At 45.9% G+C, this 18,234-nt stretch overlaps 2 protein-coding genes and 1 non-coding gene across 8 annotated transcripts in view; 2 read left to right on the top strand and 1 right to left on the bottom strand.

The window, feature by feature from the left end:
- The window catches only part of Rnf115 (ring finger protein 115), a 67,715-nt gene extending 66,613 nt beyond the window's left edge, over positions 1–1,102 (bottom strand). Inside the window, exon 1 of one of the 2 annotated variants that reach the window (XM_039102700.2) lies at positions 647–1,102. In XM_039102700.2, coding sequence (XP_038958628.1) covers positions 647–1,102 — 456 coding nt within the window. The remainder of the gene's footprint in view (positions 1–646) is intronic. The other variant, NM_001108560.2, reaches the window with a different exon arrangement.
- On the top strand, positions 1,099–17,023 carry Polr3c (RNA polymerase III subunit C). Of its 5 annotated transcripts, none has more exons than NM_001415056.1 (15): positions 1,099–1,214; positions 2,619–2,784; positions 4,511–4,766; positions 4,865–5,050; positions 6,351–6,436; positions 9,399–9,503; positions 9,640–9,732; positions 11,502–11,582; positions 11,763–11,814; positions 12,601–12,661; positions 13,006–13,156; positions 13,974–14,075; positions 14,192–14,241; positions 14,772–14,921; positions 16,536–17,023. In NM_001415056.1, the coding sequence occupies exons 2-15, from the start codon at positions 2,638–2,640 to the stop codon at positions 16,615–16,617; spliced, it is 1,602 nt and encodes a 533-aa protein (NP_001401985.1). In that variant the 5' UTR covers positions 1,099–1,214; positions 2,619–2,637; the 3' UTR covers positions 16,618–17,023. The 5 variants fall into 5 exon arrangements, with proteins under 5 accessions (NP_001401985.1, NP_001012081.1, XP_038958312.1 ...); NM_001012081.2 differs by having other exon boundaries at positions 1,099–1,484; XM_039102384.1 differs by lacking the exon at positions 1,099–1,214 and adding an exon at positions 1,325–1,461 and having other exon boundaries at positions 16,536–17,020.
- LOC120101237 (small nucleolar RNA SNORA5) lies at positions 4,160–4,295 on the top strand. Its single transcript, XR_005501618.1, has one exon. It is a non-coding gene; the product is annotated as a small nucleolar RNA SNORA5 (small nucleolar RNA).
- Positions 17,024–18,234: the final 1,211 nt, after the last annotated feature.

The raw sequence follows: 18,234 nt of genomic DNA, 5'->3' as shown, positions 1-18,234 counted from the left end.
TAAGTTGAAACAGTACGTTCCACCTTCTTCCCAAAGCCATTTCCTTCAATAGCAACAGGGAGCGCAGTCTGCAAGTCATTGGTACACTGCTATTTTCACTTTCACAAGAGCCCAAAAACCAGTGAAGAGCAAAATCTCCCTCTTCCCTGATACCTTCCAAACCTTCTCTTTCTGTACTTCAACAAAACCTACTAAGGAGTCCTCAGCATTTTGTCTCACTGAGGATGCAGAAGGGGGAGGATCTGGTTGAGAAGTGGGAGGAAAAATAAGACTAGGTGAGACGCAAAAACGGAAAGAGTACAGGGGGATAGGTCATCACGAAAAGAAGACAAGGAAGAGGACTGCAAGCAAATTAGGCGCAGTTTTGGCTGTGAATTCACCGAGGAAGACAAAAAGATGGGGGTGGTATTAAAGAGCGGAAGCGAAATGAGGGGCAGACTGGAGACGCCGCGGAAATGTGGGCTAGGCAGGACGCTGGCCCTGATGCCTAGGGTTTGCTGCCAGTACCCAAGACAGCAGGCAGCAGGTACCGAGGACACCGGTGTCAAGGGAATCACGGGTGTGCGGGCAGCTTAAGACCCGGTTTCCAGCCTTAGGGGCCAGGGACCTACGCGGCGCCCGAGCGCGGGACACACGGGGCTCTTACCGGTAGTTTGGGATTGACCTCGCCCTTACAAAAGTGGCAGAAGAAACGGTGCGCGGCGACAGCGGAGCCCGCGTCCGCCCCCGCCGCCGAGGCCTCCGCCATTTTTCGCCTCTGCGGAGGATGTCCGAAAGGGCGGCCGGCGGTCCCTCCCCAGGCCGCTACCTCCTGGGCTGCGGTCGCCGCCGCCGCCGCCGCCGTCGCCGCCTCCTCTGGGCGGCCCGCCGCTCCAAGGCCCGCAAGGGTCACGTGAGTCCGCCCGGCCCCGAGAGGCCCGCCCGCCAGCGGCCGCGCGACCCGAGGCCCGCCTCCCGGCACCAAAGGCAGAGAGCCCGCCCGCCGGCACCTCAGACAGCCTCTGGCCGGTCCTCCAGCCTTCCAACGAGAGGAAAGAAAGAGCGTCTCCGGAAACCACCGACACGGTCGGCTAGAGCGGTCTGTGCTCTGACCCTTCCGCATCCGCCTGGATGGTGCGCTACTTCTAAGAAGGGGCTATGGGCTGCTCCTGATCTTAGGCTACTGTCCTCGGGAGGATAACTTTTGGAGCTTCTAAATTAGCACTGACCCTGAGGTTAGTGAAAAAGCTGCCGGAATGAGGAGGCCCTGACTCAGGGCTAAGAAACAAAGTCCGGAACAGAAACTTCCATGAAGGCAAGAGGAGCCAGGCGCCTTGGAAATGTTTTCAAGGATGGCAACTGGTCTAAGGATGTTTCTCCAAAGACGTGTGGATAAGTGAAATAGTCTTCTGTGCGACCCTGTGGCAAGAGGGAAAAAAATTTAGGTTCTGAAGAGTTGAAGAAAGAGATGAATAATGGCAGGTAGCAGCTTGTGATATAGGGAGGTAATTTATAAATCAATACTTCCATTTCTGCTTGTGTCCCATTCGTCAGGATGTAAAATGGAGCATAACTTCTTCTCCTAATTAAAATACCCTGTTGAGAAGCTCATTTTTACTTTCTCTTTCTAAATCATGGTTTATGGCTTGGGAATGATACTTTGTACCCCCACTGAGTCATGAACCTTAGTTCTTTGTTTCTGTGACAGATTGCGAAGTCATTTACACTCCCCCTCCCCCTTTACTTTTAGAGGTCTCACTCTGGACCAGGTTTGCTTGGTATTTATTATGTAGCCCAGACTGGTCTTGAGTTTATGGCAATCTTCTAGCTTTAGTGCTGGGATTACAGATGTTAGCCACCACACCCAGATGAATCCAGTCTTTAAAGATTATTGGAATCACATATACTCCCGTTTAAATAAATGGTATATGTATAGAGGAGGATAATATATATGTGTGTGTGTGTGTGTGTGTGTGTGTGTGTATGGATATATGGATATATATATTGAGACAGGATCTCATGTAGCCAGGCTGGTTTTGAACTCAATAATATGTAACCTTGAACTCCTGACCCTCCTACTTCCACCTCCTAAGTGCTGGAACTATAGGCATGCACCACCATACCTGGCTTTAGAAAAAAAATTGATGTCTGGTTTTCCAGTCCTTTGTTTTGGTGGGAGGGTGTCTCATCCACCAGAGTCTTGCTATATAACATAGGCTGGCTTTGAACTTACTTTGTGCCCCAGGTTGTCCTGGAACTATTGATTCTTTGGTTTTGGCTTCCTGCGTGCTAGAATTACAGGCAGTGTACACCGTCATATCTGACCATTCCAATTACTAAATAACAACACATTAGGATATCTTATGGTAGTTATATTGTACAAAGTCATTTTAAATGTTGGCATTGTGTACTCATTTAAGGTTATACTATAATTTATTGATAGATGCTAGATTGTTTTAGTTTGTCAATGCCAGTATTGTGAAGAGAACTCATGGCATGATTTTTACTATATCCTTGGAACAGAGGATCCTCACTTATAAGTATTACGATAAATATGCCTTAATATAAAAGTTTTGATGTATATTGCCGTTACCCTCTAGAAAAAAAATATGTGAATTTATATTGTTGTTCTTTCCTAGTTCTAAGGCTCCAAGTGCAATGACTCAAGCAGAAATTAAACTGTGCTCTTTGTTGCTACAAGAGCATTTTGGTGAGATTGTAGAAAAAATTGGAGTCCACCTAATCAGAACTGGGAGCCAGCCACTTAGAGTAATTGCCCATGACACAAAAGCATCACTGGACCAGGTATGTTTAGATAAGAGAGTTTGCTCTCTTGAACTTCTTCAATTCATTTCCTTCAAGCACCTTTGAACTGTAGTGCTCCTTTACTTAGGCAGTATAAACAGAGAAAGCCTGCCCTCTGGTCAAAAGCACTGTGGGTGGGGTGGGGGTGTGGTATTGTACTTAGGCCCCAGTGTACTGCTGTTCATGGTGTCCCTAGCTCATCTTTGCTGTTCCCATGCCATGCTCATTTATTTACAGTAAGTCTGCAGATCGAGTACTGCCTTTAAGGAATAGAAAAGATAGAAACAGTAAACTGTGAGGTGAAAGGTTTCTGTCGCCATCCTAGTCAAGGATGGAGCTCGGTTGGCACAGTGACTACATTGTATTGACAATTTGGGGATTGTGGTTTCCTTAAAAACACAGAACTAGGGCTGGAGAGCTGACTCAGAGGTTAAGAGCACTGACTGCTCTTCCAGAGGTCCTGAGTTCAATTCCCAGCAACAACATGGTAGCTCATAACCATCTATAATGGGATCTGGTGCCCTCTTCTGGTCTGCAGGCAGAATGCTGTTTACATAATAAATATATCTTTAAAACAAAACACAGGGGTTGGAGATTTAGCTCATTGGTAGAACGCTTGCCTAGGAAGCGCAAAGCCCTGGGTTCGGTCCCCACCCCCAAAAAAAGAACCAAAAAAAAAAAAACACACACACACACAGAAATATCTAAGAATACTTTTTTTTGTTTTAGTCCCAGGTGTGTGGATATGGGGCTGCTTCGGACTGTCGCAGCAGCCTTACCTTGTGTTCTAGCAGAGGCATGGTTTTGCCAGCTATTGATAGTCTCTGTCACTGTGCAATGTCTGGGATTCTGGGAACTTTTCAGAGGATAATAAATGCTAGCCCCCGATAGGTGGGGTCAGTGGTTGTTAGTCAGGGAAATTGTGGTTTACTAATTGTGTGGTCAAAGAAGAGATGAAAGAAATTAAATTCAGGGGGTTCCCTAATTCCTCCTTGTTTCTCTCTTATGTAGTGTTAGGGGTGAAACTGGGATGGGGATGGGAGTGGGTGGGAAAAAGAAGAACCCACAAAGTAGTAGAGGCCAGCTACACCGCATAGCATGTAGGATGTCCTGGCTTGAGCTCCAACACTAACATAGAACTGGGCATGGTGATTTATGTTCATGATCCCAGCACTTGAGAGAGGGGCTCAGAAGTTCAAGGTCACCTCAGCTATATAACAAATATCAGGCCACCCTGGGCTCCATGAGACCCTGATTCAGAAACAGAAAGCTAGAAGATGGATTGGGCATGATAAGAACATCATAACAAAGAATCCTCTTGATTTCCTGCACTGACATTAGCTACGCCAACCCGAAGAGAAAGTAAGATTCTATGTGCAGTCAAGACAAATTCAGTCCCCGCCCTGCCATGGTGGGAACTGGCCTAGATGGCTGCCAAAACAAGTTCTGCTGCTCATGGGCTCTGGGTCCCCTAACCTGGGACCTGGGGATAAGTTTGGCTGCAGACACTGTACTCTAAACATAGGGGTTCTCAGGGCAGACAAAAGGCAAGTCCTGGTATTTCAGCTCAGGCCCAGTTGCTTTAAAAACAAAATTTAAAGAGATTCATTAGACTCTTTGCTAGTGATCTGATGCTTACTAGGCTGTGGGAGGTATGCTGTATGTTCAGCAGTGGTGAGCTATATAGCGTCAGGCCTTTCCTGACTTTCTTTTGGGTCCTATCTAGGTGAAAAAAGCCCTTTGTGTCCTCATTCACCATAACCTGGTCATCTATCATGTGCATAAACGCGGTGTGGTGGAGTATGAAGCCCAATGCAGCCGGGTACTGCGGATGCTTCGGTACCCCCGGTACATCTATACTACCAAAACACTGTATGGTGACACTGGAGAGCTGATTGTTGAGGAGCTTCTGCTGAATGGCAAAATGACAATGTCGGCTGTTGTGAAGAAAGTAGCAGACCGACTCACAGAGACCATGGAGGGTCAGTACTGCATCTAAGCTCCCTGCAAAGGCATAGATAAGTTAGCTGCTCCATCATCTAGACCTTCTCACCCCACCCCCTTTCTTCCTGTTGTACAGATGGCAAGACCATGGACTACGCTGAGGTGTCAAATGCATTTGTTCGACTGGCAGATACTCACTTTGTACAGCGCTGTCCCCTGGTTCCTGACACTGACAGTTCTGACCCCGGGCCGCCGCCACCTGCCCCAAACCTTGTCATTAATGAAAAGGACATGTACCTAGTTCCCAAACTGAGCTTGATAGGTAAAGAGTTTACATCCTGGGGGTTGGGGATTTAGCTCAGCGGTAGAGCGCTTGCCTAGTGAGCGCAAGGCCCTGGGTTCGGTCCCCAGCTCCGAAAAAAAGAAAAAAAAAAAAAGAATTTACATCCTGGAATTGTGGCTTGCCTTAATTGGGGATTCTTCTTCACTAATTGTTATTTGAATGAGCATCTTGATTGTTTACCAGTTCCTTGCTGTGTGCCAGTCACTGTAGTATGTAATAATGAGTATGTAATAATGTAAAAGCCAGGATCCCTGCCCAGAAGACATTAATCAGCCACACAGATATGTTATTCGGGGTCTGAAGAGGTGGCTCACTGGCTCTCTTCCTCAGGACCCAGATTCAGTTCCCAGCACCCATATGGCAGCTTACAACTGCCTGTAACTCCTGTTCCAAGGGATCTGACTCCATGATGCAGGCAAAACACCAGTGTACATAAAATTGAAAAAAAAGAAACAAAAGATATGTTATCCACTGTGATAAGAACTATGAAAGAGCTAGCTATTTAAAAATGTGTAATGAGGGGCTGGGGATTTAGCTCAGTGGTAGAGCGCTTACCTAGGAAGCGCAAGGCCCTGGGTTCGGTCCCCAGCTCCGAAAAAAAAAGAACCAAAAAAAAAAAAAAATGTGTAATGAGGGACTGGTTTTGTGCAGGTGGTTAAGGCTTACGTTTTTCTGAAAAAGTGGAATTTGACCTGGGTCTTAAAGCAGAAGTAGGACCTGCCCAGTGAAGTGACCTAAGATGGGTACTTTTTAAAGACTTGTGTGTAGTAAGAAGAAGAAATAGAGCCTTCGAGAAAGTGAAAGGTCAGAGTCACAGCAAGGTGAGCAAAGTTCTGAGAAGCATGGGAGAAGAGGAGAGGGAGGACCAGGTAAACAGGCATTGCAGAGCAACTGTTCTCTAAGCAACAGCAAAGGAAGACTACGCAGGTGTTAAGCAGGAAAGCCACATGGTCTGATTGACATTGTAAATTGTCTAAAAGACTGAAAGGCCAGGGCAAAGGCAAATAGAGACGGACTATTGAAAAAGTAGTAGCATGGTTTGTACTGCTGCATGCATGGGAGCGCAGTGCTGCCATTCACTGATAGGCGGTGTAGGAGGAGAAGCAGTTTGAGGGCACAGACTATGGATTTTCTTAGGTGGCGCCCCCACTGACTGGAGTTTCTCATGACTCCTCGGCCTCCTAAACAGCTCCTGAAGCAGACAGCTACAGATGTCTGTGAGCTTCGCTTCCTGCCATCATGTGGTACAGTCTAATTATTTGGTGACTTTATTTGGCAGGAAAAGGTAAGAGGAGGAGATCATCTGACGAAGATGCTGCTGGAGAGCCCAAGGCCAAGAAACCAAGATGCACAGATAATGAGGAGGTAACGGGGCTTCCTGATTAGCAGTCCTCACCCTAGAGCATCCAGAAACAGCCCTCAGATAATGAGCTCTGACAGAACCTACATGTTCCTGGCTAAGAAGGAGTGGATTATGAACTTCAGTACACTATTCAGGGGCACCAGTGAGGACAGAGTGTCCCTGCTGTCTCTGTCCACCTCTCCTGCCCTTTATACTGAGGAACCCTGAGAACTCCTGGGAGTCCAGGGGACTTTTGTGGAAGGACAGCCACTCCATTTCCCTTCTGATTCTTAACTTATTTCACTAAATAGTTGTACTAACTTACTCAAAAGAGAAAGCAGGGCTGGATGTGGAACACTTGAGATACAGAGGCAGGAGGATCTCTCTAAGTTCAAAGCCAATCTGGTCTACATACTTACATTATGATTCATAACAGTACCAAAATTACAGTTATGAACTTGCAACAAAAATAAATGTATGGTTGGGGGTTACCACAACACAAGGAACTGTATTAAAGGTCACAGTATTGGAGTGGGGGAGATGGCTGGGGATGTAGCCTAGTTGGTAAATTGCTTGTGGCATGCAGGAATCCCTGGGTTTGATTCCCCAGGACCAAATAAAAGCAGAAATGGTGCCCAATGTGATACCTTTAACTGCAACACTTAGAAGGCAGAAACTAGCAGATATCTATGAGTTAGAAGCTAGTCTGGTCTACAGAGTGAGTTCCAGGAGCTACATAGTGAGGCCCTATCTCAAACAAAACAAACCAGAAATGGCACTACATAGCTATAATTCTAGGACTCAGAAGGTAGAGACAAGAGAATCAGAAGTTATTCTTGACTACAATGTAAGTCTAAGGCCAGCCTGGGCTACATGAAACCCTGTTCCCAAAAAACCAACAACCAAATGAGATTTTTCAGCTAAGCTATCAAGTCCTAACAATCCTTTTCCCTTAGGTGCTGAAATTACAGACAGGTACAAGATCATGTCTGCCTTGTTACATGGATGCTAGGAGCCAAACTCAGGTCCTTATAGTTCCACAACAAATGTCTTTAACTTCTGAGCCATCTGTCAAGCCCCCAGGACTATCTGTCATCTCTTGGCAGCACTTCTCCAAAACTCTCCTCAGTGATCTTCCTTCTGGCATTCTTACCCAATTAGTGGCCAGAACTACTTCTTAGCTACATGTAGTGGTAAATGCCCATGATCCCCGCGCTTGCAAGATAGGGGCAGGAAATCCAGAGTTCATGCTTATTATGTAGTAAGTTTGATGCCTGCTAAGCTACATGAGACCCTATCTTAAAAAGAAGAAAGAAGGGGTTGGGGATTTAGCTCAGTGGCAAGCGCAAGGCCCTGGGTTCAGTCCCCAGCTCTGAAAAAAAAAAAAAGAAGAAGAAAGAAAACTAAGTAAGATAGGATTGTATTAAAATCTACAAACATGATCTATCAGGCCTGTTGAATCTTCAGGCCCAACACAAATTCACAGGAAGGTCTCTGGGACTCACCAGCCACTCTGACCTACTTGGTAAGTTCAAGCCCAGGGAGAGATCCTATCTCAAAAAAATAAATAAAAGTAGATGTCTAGGGTCTTGTGAGACGGCTTAGCAGTTAAGAGTACTTCCTCTTCTTCCAGAGGGCCAGAGCTTGGTTCCTAGCATGTGTCTGTAATTCCAGCTCCAAGAGTTCCAACACCTTCTAGCCATCTTGGGGCCTCTGCACACACACATACATAATATGAATTAAAGAAAAGTCTTGCAGGGGTAGAGAGATGATTCATCAGTCAAGAGTACTTGCTCTTGCAGAGACCCCAAATTCAGTTTTAAACCCCCGAACTCCAGTTCTAGGGGGTCTTATATCCCTTCTGGATCCACAGGCACCAAGCCTGTCCGTGCTGCAGATACATGCTTGTACATAGTCACACAGACACGTAAAATCAAAGATCATTTTGCTTGGGTGTGGTGGTGCGTACCTTTAACCCCAGCACTCAGGAGGTAGGGGCAGATGATTTCTGTGAATTTGAGGCTACCCCAGTCTACATAGTACATTCCAGGACAGCCAGGGCTATGTAGAGAGATACTCTCTCTCAAAAAAAAAAAAAAAATACACATTTAGCTGGCCATCCTGTCACAAAGCTCTAATCCCTGTACTCAGGAGGCAAATTGAGAAAATGGCCTACTATTTGGCATACGTAAAAACAGTCACGTAAGATCAGGACTGGGATGTATCCTCTGAGCTTAGCCACAAGGGGGCCCTTGAGGACAGTGGTGGGACTGAAATCTACAGAGGTGACTGAGTAAAGTTAGAGAGAGGATAACCAGGATGGCCAGTGGTGGCATGACCTCAAAGGAGGGGAAGGGAAGAAGGGAAGCAAGGAAGCAGGGAAGCGTGGGGTGGAAGAAGAAGTCCTGACTTGAGCAGGATAAAAGCTGATGAGCAGGGCGGTTGCAGGTTCAGAGGACAGGAAGCAAAGGTTCCGGACCCCGAGGCCCAAGGGAGGACAGGATCTAAAACAGCAGCATGGTCCTTGCCCTTAGGTGAAAGGACAAACGTCCTCCTGGGAAAGAGGCAAGAAGGAGAGTGGGGGTGGTAAAGACGCCTGCACAAAGCTGGATGAGTTCCGGCCTCTATTAGAGGAAGGGAGAGGTCAAAGGAGAGATTGGAAAGTAATAGAGAAGAATTTTTTTTTTTTTTTTTTGGTTCTTTTTTTCGGAGCTGGGGACCAAACCCAGGGCCTTGCGCTTCCTAGGTAAGCGCTCTACCACTGAGCTAAATCCCCAGCCCCGAGAAGAATTAACAAGGGAGAAGGTGACTTCATGGAACCTGAAGTTAGACTTTCTTGGAACACACTAATCCACACTCTTGAATGCTTTTTCTCTGACCCATTTAATTGCTACAGTGTGACAAACCAAGCAGAGCTTTACCCTGTATACCCACTGGGGATGGCTGGCGCTGCATCTCACCGCCTCTCTATCCTCCTCTCCCCAGCCCACACCAGACGATGGGATTTATTGGCAAGTCAACCTGGACAGATTCCACCAGCACTTCCGTGACCAAGCAATTGTGAGCGCAGTGGCAAACCGAATGGACCAGGTAATATCCAAGTGGGTCAGCCAGTGTTCAGCAAGGAATAAGGTCGGTCATTCAGACAGTTGTCAGATGTGGCCACTGGCTCAGGGTCAGAGCCAGAAGCAGCAATGGCATATTCTGAATTGTCTGTATTTTTCAGACAAGCAGCGAGATTGTGCGGACAATGCTCCGAATGAGTGAGATTACCACTCCCTCTGGTGCGCCGTTTACTCAGCCACTGTCCTCCAATGAGGTAGGCTTCAGGTTTCTTTTTGGGGGAGGAGCTGTGTTGTTTTGTTTTGGTCTCTCTGTATAGCCGTTGGCTGTCCTGGAACTCCCTACTGCTGAGCTCAGAGGTTTGTACCCTCACTCCTGGTTTAGCTCCATATCTTTGTGCTAGCTTTCCAATAGATTACATTACAACAGTTAAGAGGCATAACTTGTAGGGCTCTGTTGATGCCTGTGCCTTGGGGGAAAAGGTTGCTTCAAGGATTTCTTGGAAATGTTAAGCACTGAAATGTTTAGCCATTCTAATGGTTTAGAATCCAGCTTTTAGAAACACTAAGTCATGAGGACTGGAGAGATAGCTCAGCGATTGAGAGCACTGGCTGCTCTTCCAGAGGACCCCATCAGTTCTCAGCACACATACAAGGCAGCTCACAACTGTCTGTAACTCCAGTCCAAAGGGGTCTTTCTCTCTCTTCTGGCTTCCTTGGACACTGCACATGCATGATACATTTACAGTCATGCAGGCAAAATATATATACACATAAAAATTAAAATAAGGGGTTGGGGATTTAGCTCAGCGGTAGAGCGCTCGCCTAGCGAGCACAAGCCCTGGGTTCGGTCCCCAGCTCCGGGGAAAAAAAAAGAAAAAAAAGAAAAAAAATTAAAAGAAAATAAAGCCAGACATGGTAGCCTACACCTTTAATCTTAGCACTTAGGAGGTAAAGGGAGGTGGATCTCTGAGTTCAAGGCCATCCTTATCTACAAAGCATTTTCTAGGACAGCCAAGACTACGCAGAGAAACCCTATCTCAAAAAACCAAATAAGCAAATAAATCTTAAGAAAAAATTGTTACGCCATTATTATAGTCAAATATCTATCTGTCAAGTACAGCTTCTTTCTAATTGTTTTAAGACTCTAATAGCCAGGTGTGCCGGCACATGCCTGGGATTCTGTCTGTTCAGAAGGCTGCTGGGGATTACCTGTCTGAGCTCAGAGCTCAGAGCTAAGCTGGGCAACTTAGCTTTGATAAGGCTATCTTACACTATATACATGTTTGCATTCTGATGAAAGTCTTGGCATTTAAACATTTCATGTCTATTGCCTTTATACTTATATACTTTATACTTAAATATTGCTTTTATATTTCATATTGTTTCTAAACTTTTTGTAGTTGATTTGTTTGTTTTGAAGACAGGGTCTCTGCTGGCCTCGAACTTGCACTGTAGACCAGGCTGTCTCCCTAGTGCTATGATCAAAGGCCTAACTTTCTGAGTTCTTGACCCTTGTAAATTTCATAAACTTCTTGAAACTTATAAGTTTTAGCCTCCAGAGTCTTAGGAGCCTCCCTCCAGAATGGCATGTTTATGTTTGGAGGCTGTAACTACACAGTAACCCACAGTCTTCCTTCCCCAGCCTCTGGGGTAGCTGGTGTTAATTACAAGCATATACCACTATGCTTGGTTGTAGTTTAACTAATTACTTGTCACTGGACATTTGGGTTATTTTTCATTCTTCTCTGCTTCTGTCGGGGTCTATCTGTATAGCACTGACTGTTTAGAGCTCACTCTGTAGACCAGGCCCCAAATACAGTTCTACCTGCCTCCCTTCCAAGTTCTAGACTTAAAGGTGTGCAGCCCTCTTGGCCTTTGTTTTACTCTTATAAACAATGATACTGTGAATATTCCTTAGATATTTTTATGTTTTTGAACCCTAAACTTAGGACATCTTGTTTCAGTCACACTTAGCAATTCTGTGTCTCTGGCCCCACTTCCAGCCTCTCCTTCTGTCCCACAGATCTTCAGATCCCTGCCCGTCGGATATAATATCTCTAAACAGGTTCTGGATCAGTACCTCACGCTGCTGGCAGATGACCCAGTAAGTGTCTTGCCCCTTAGTCTGATCACGGTCTGTCTCCTATAGCCTTGGTGTCTTCCTGCCATCCCAGACAAAGCCCTGTTGCCTGCAGGAAAGCCGCCTGCCACAGACTCTTGACCAGACTTGCTCCTTGGGAAGAGAATTATGTAACTAACACCATTCCCTCTTTCTTTTTAACAGCTAGAATTTATTGGAAAGGCTGGCGACAGTGGCGGAGGAATGTATGTCATCAGTATCCTTCCCAGTCGCCTATTCTCTCAGGACCCCTGAGTTAGGAAGCAGGAGCAGGGCCTGGGAAAGATTTTTTTGGTTTTTTGTTGTTTTTGTTGAGACAGTCTCTGAAGCCCATCCTGGCCTTGAACTCACTGTGTAGCCTAGAAGTTGACAGTACAGCCCCGGTCCTCCTGCCTTTACCTCCCAAGTTCTGGGTTAGAAACATGTGCCACCACCAGGAAGGACTTTGTTAATGCTTAATATACTAAACAAGTTTAAAAAGTGAAATTTCTATTAAGTTTTCTGTGAATTTTCAGTGAGCTACATTAATGAAAATAAAAAAGGCTTCCACTGTCACTCAGTAGCACCACACTTACTGATCCAGGTGCTGGGCCAGATCACCAGCATTGACAGAGAGGAAGAGGATGTGGGCGGGGAGGGGAGATAAGAAAGGGAAGGAGCTGGGGAGAGCCAGTGCCAGTGTGATGGTAAATGCTTATAATTTGAGCAGTTTAGGAGCTGAGGCAGGAAAGTTGAATGTTCAAAAGTCAGTCTAGGTTACATAACAAGATCCTGTCTCAGAAAAGAAAAGATTGTTTTTAAAAATCTTACTTAAGTGAACCCTTACAAATGTTGATAGATATCACACATGAAATGTGTTAATATACTTACATATCACACATGAAATATGAAAAGCAAAATAGCAGTTAATTTTTAGTTTAGAAATTTAGGAATTCAGTCATGAAACTAAGGTAATAGTGACCAGGCTAAAACATTACTAAATGTCCTTAATCCTCTACCTAAGACCTCCATAAGGCATTAGCATCCCTATCCACTGCAACTCTGGAGTCTGTCATCCAAGAGAGGTAAGGGGCTCATTGATTGGGGTTGGGCTCAGACACTTCCTATCCCCACTCCACTGAACAAGTAATTCAGTTTTTATGGCATTCCCCACCACACTTGGTCTCATATTTCCCATAAAGTTAGTTCCTAGTTAGGCAAGCTAACTAGCCACCCTAGAGCTCTGTAATACAAGCACTGGTGCTCTAAGGAGGGGGCCTCTGGTAACAAGAGAACAGTGCCATCACCAGCCTCGGGAGCTGAGGAAGAACGGATGCTGTTTTCCTTCTGGCCCAGACCTCACATGTGGATTAGTAACACTCTGAGATAGGAGCTAACGAATGCCAAGTGCTTCCCTGTCTCTACCCAGATTCGGGTCTCGCTGTGCCCGGATATTCCGTCTGGTGTTGCAGAAGAAGCACCTGGAGCAGAAGCAGGTGGAGGACTTTGCAATGATCCCTGCAAAGGAGGCAAAGGACATGCTGTATAAGATGCTCTCGGAGAACTTCATATCACTGCAGGTGACCACGGCCTCAGTGCCTGCTGAGAAGTCAGTCTGGGCCCTCACAGACACTACAGCCACCTCTGAGATAGAAGGCAGAGTAACACAGACACAGCAAATCCTTGAAGGATCATCTAGACTTTAACTGGCCTCAGAGAGACAGACAGAGCACACCAAGAAATCAGCTCACAATTCTAACTTCCTTGTCCTTTCTTGCCCTCAGCCAATTAATTATTCCTGACCTGTCTCAGCCTTAAATCTCGAATAGAGTAACTTGTTCAGCATAGCCTGAATCCTGCAGATCTATCGATATTGAAGACCCTTTGAGGAAGTAGGTTGAATGGAGTGTGGGGTCAACTCACTAAGCAAGGCAGCCACCATCATCTTCATAGCTGTAAAGTGATGGTGGCTGCTGATATAAAAACTGTGGTTCGGACCAATCATGGACAATACAAAAAAAAGGCAGACTGAGCAACCATGGTAATGCATACCTATGATTCTGTACTTAGAAGAGTAAGACTGGAGGATTGAAACTGAGTATCACACTGTCTCAGTTATTAGTAAAGTCTATTTTGAAAATCAAATACAATCCACCTAGCCTGTGTAGAATTGACTCAGTAAATATAGCTGCCTTTCCTTTCCTTTACCCAGGAGGCTGATTCACAGATAGAAAACAGAGCAGCCTGCTACGTGTGGCTGCTTATGTCATAAAGACGGCCTCTGATTGGCTAGGAAGGAAAGAAGTATCAGGGCTGACAGTACCAGGAGGATGGGTGTTTATTTTGCCCATTGCAAATAACAGTACAATTTCTTTTTTTATTTCTGTGGACCAACAGGAAATTCCTAAAACGCCAGACCACGCCCCGTCCAGGACCTTCTATCTGTACACCGTGAATGTGCTGTCAGCCGCCAGGATGCTGTTGCACAGGTGCTACAAGGTGACACATGCGCTCCTCCCCGTCCCCTCACAGCTCGCCCTCCCAGCTCCTCTGCCCACTCAACCCAAGTCACTTCAGAACGCTATGCATTTCTAGTCTGTCTTCTCTTTCCTCAGAGCATAGCCAACTTGATAGAAAGGCGGCAATTTGAAACAAAAGAGAACAAGTGAGTGCAATCTCCCGTGAACCATTTTCAGTTTGGGTTTTGGTTTTTTTTTTTTTTTTTTTTTTTTTTTTTTGGTTCTTTTTTTTTTTTTCGGAGCTGGGGACCGAACCCAGGGCCTTGCGCTTCCTAGGTAAGCACTCTACCACTGAGCTAAATCCCCAGCCCCAGGGTTTTGGTTTTTAACACTGATCCAATAACTAAAAGAATACATAGTCCGTTTCTCCTTTCCCTAGTAACCATGGCCCTAACACCCGCATTAATGTTCCATTAACATGTCCAAGGCCGGAAGCCTGACAGAAAACTTGCTGTAGAAATGAGACAGTAGCCCAATCCCCAGTCTAGAGGTCTTGCAGGCCTATGAGGCATGTGCTTGACCCCACAGTGTCAGTGCTACTGAGAGGCGATAAGTGTTTCAGGAACAAGGTTGTGTTGTGATTGGGTTTGTGGAAAATGTCTTTAGATGAAAGATGGAGAGGGCCGCACAACCCCAAAGCTAAGGCGCGTACCTCAGCGCTGTGTCTGTCTGATAGGCGGCTACTAGAAAAGTCTCAGCGGGTGGAAGCCATCATGGCATCAATGCAGGCCACGGGTGCAGAGGAGGTACAGCTGCAGGAGATCGAGGAGATGATCACAGCCCCCGAGCGGCAGCAGCTGGAGACACTGAAACGCAACGTTAACAAGTAAGCTGTGCAAGTCCAGCCTTGTACCTGGCATTGCCTTTCAAACAATACAGCTTCCCAGCCTGACCTCCTCCACCCTAACATGAGCAAACCTGAGTACAGCATCATCTTCCCTGGCCTAACTACCAGGACTGAACCTACCAGGACTGAACCTACCAGGACTGAACCTACCAGGACTGATGGCGCACACCTCTAATCCCAGCACTCAGGAGACTTAGATCTCTGAGTTCGGGCCATCCTGGTCTACATAGTGAGTTTCAGGACAGCCAGGGAGACTCTGTCTCAAGAGTACGGAACCTGCCTGTTTTTCTAGACCAGCAGTGCGGAGGCTGTCATACTTGTCTATAATCTCATTCACCACGTACTGAGGTTTTTACCTCAGCCTCAAGTGTGGCACTCCCTCTTGACCTTGCACAGGCTTTCATTACCTCTTGCCTAGAACTTTGCCATTACCTCACCCTACAAACTGTCACAATGCACTCACCTGCGGTGCCTGTGTGTCCAAGCACACACACGCCACGCATGCATGTGGAGGGTATTCTGGACTCCAACCTCAGGTCCTCACAGTCAGATGGCAGGCATTTTACCCACTGGCCCATCTCCCCAACCCCCAAGTTACTGTCTTTAAAGTGATGGGTGGCAAACATCAGTCCCCTGGTGAAGTGACTTAATGGCTTCCTTGCCTGTGTGTATGTTTGTCTGTTCATCCTTCAGTTTGGGAAGGAGTTATATATATATTTTTTTTCTTTTTCTTTTTTTTGGAGCTGGGGACCGAACCCAGGGCCTTGCGGTTGCTAGGCAAGCGCTCTACCACTGAGCTAAATCCCCAACCCCAGGAGTTATATTTTTAACCAAAGGTTTCATCATCCACACTGGCCTTGAACAGAGTCTACTGCTGCAACCACCTCCACCCCCAAAGTGCTGGGGTCACAGATGAGCATCACCACAGCTGGCCGAGACAATTTATTGTTTTGTTTTTTTTTTTTACAGTATAAAATCCAAATTCATTGCTGTGCCACAGGGCCTTCCTTTCACAGTTTCATAGCAGTGGACTTCTGCCTTCATTTCCTTAACTTGTCAATGGGGACTGTATAAATTTATTAGCTCTAGTGATTATTTTTATGGGTCCCTAGAGATTTTCTGTGTCATTTGGGAATAGTTCTACTCAATCTGGATTTCTTTCTTGCCTGATTGCCTTGACGAGCACCTTGGGTAGAAGGCAGTGAAGGACATCTCGGCTTTGCTCCTGATCCAAGGAGGAAAACTGAGTTTCTCATCATTTAGTGCAGTGTTAGCTGCATTCTGTTTCCTCGCTGAATTTTATTGGAGTGCGGAAGTCCCTTCTTCTTCCCAGTTAGCACTAATCTTGTGGTTGTAAAGCACACTCCCTTTTGCTTCTACTTTTGCATGTAAGTGCTGCTCTTTCTCATCGTTGCAAGTGAACGTCAGGACTGCGCAGGCTCAGGAGCTCCGTGCACCTGGGAGGGAGGGACGTCATTATCTTCTGGGTAACTCACCTTCCATCTGCTCAGGGATAAACAGGCGAGTCTGTGAGCCACCTCAGCCCAGTCTTGAGCACTGACCCCAGGCAGATGCTTTCACTCTTTCACTCAGGTTGGATGCCAGTGAGATCCAGGTAGATGAAACCATCTTCTTACTGGAATCATACATCGAGAGCACCATGAAGAGACAGTGACCCAGAAGAAGCCATTGTGGGATCAAACTCAGGGCCTTTCACATGCTAGTCAACTGGTGTACCACTGAGCCACATCCCCAACCTTCTCAAAAGATTAGGAAATAGAGAAGAAGAAGGTGCTTGGATGTATTCTTTGCAATGATTGATATGTAATATATCAATCATTTTATATATATATATATATATATATATATTTTTTTTTTTTTTAAATGGTTTTTCGAGATGGGGTTTCTCGAACTCAGAGGATCCTGCTGGGATTGAAGGCGTCCACCCCATGCCCAGCTACCTTGAAGACTCTCATACTGACCCTCTGTTCCTGTCTTTCCCTGCTGCTCGTGACACACCTCCTCTCATCAAATCCTCATGGTACGATGAACCTTAAATAAATGACAACAATCATAAAGTATGTGTATCTGTTCTTATTAAGAATTCAGCTAGGGATCAGCGAGATGATTACCAGGTAAAATACTTCCTGCTCAAACATGAGAACCTGAGTTCACATGCTTGGTACCCACATAACATCTGGGTGTGATGCTGGGAGCCCTAACACTGGGAAATGGTCATGTCTCTGAAGGTCATTGGCTAGCTCTGAAACAAACTGATGAGCTTCTGGTTCAGTGAGGCCTATCTCAACAAATAAGACAAAAGGCCAGCAAGATGATGGATGGCTCAGTGGATAAGGGAGCTTGCCACCAAGGCTGATGACCCAACTCCAGAACCCATATGGTAAAAGAGAAAAAAACTAAACAAGTATCTCATAACCTCTATTTGGGCACCATGACACACATAGGTATGCACACGTACACATAAATGTAAAAGTAGTAAGAGAGGAAGCAGTCAAGGAAGACACCCAACTACTGACTTCTGACCTGTACATACACACCCATACCCATATAACACATACATACACTATACATACAAAAAGAAGTCCACCAAAGCTGGGTGGGAAGACACATACCTGTAATCCCATCAATAAGGAGGCAAAGAGGGGCATTACTGCAAGTTCAAGGTCAGCTTGGGCCTTTTGTGGGCAGTAGAGTAAGAACTTGTCTTAACTTGTGATAACAAAGCACTAATTAAGTCAGCCAAGCCCATGTTGAAACACCCCTGAATTAATTACTCCTCTATTAGGATAAAATACTATGACCAAAGAGCTTGGAGAAGACCCTTATCTGGCCTTACAGTTCCAGGGTATCAGAGCCCAAGATTGTGGAATGAAGACATGGTCACAGAAGCCTGAAGCCTACCCCAGTGACATCCTCCAATAAGGCCACACTTCCTAACCCTTCCAAATAGTACTATTAATTGGGGACCAAGTGCAAATGCCCATGTGCACTTGGCGCCCAGGAGGCTACCAAGCGAACCATCCCAGTCTCTCAAATTTCTTCCTAAGTAACAATTCCATTTGCGAAAGAACATGCCTATTTCATGAGTTGTAACACTTAACACATGCACAGTACAGAAGGACAAAGACTGCTGTGGGAGGAAGTCAAATATCTTCTGTTTGGGGCTTATGTGTCTATTCTCAGTGCTGGGACCCCACCTGGCTTAGACCCATGCAGGTTCTATGCATGTAGACGTCCATAAACTGAGTTTATGTGTGTGCCAGACCTGTTG

Source organism: Rattus norvegicus, chromosome 2 (genome assembly GCF_036323735.1).
Source record: "Rattus norvegicus strain BN/NHsdMcwi chromosome 2, GRCr8, whole genome shotgun sequence".
Lineage (NCBI taxonomy): Eukaryota > Metazoa > Chordata > Mammalia > Rodentia > Muridae > Rattus > Rattus norvegicus.
The sequence above is the reverse complement of the archived record's forward strand: the minus strand, read 5'-3'. Positions and strand labels throughout refer to the sequence as shown.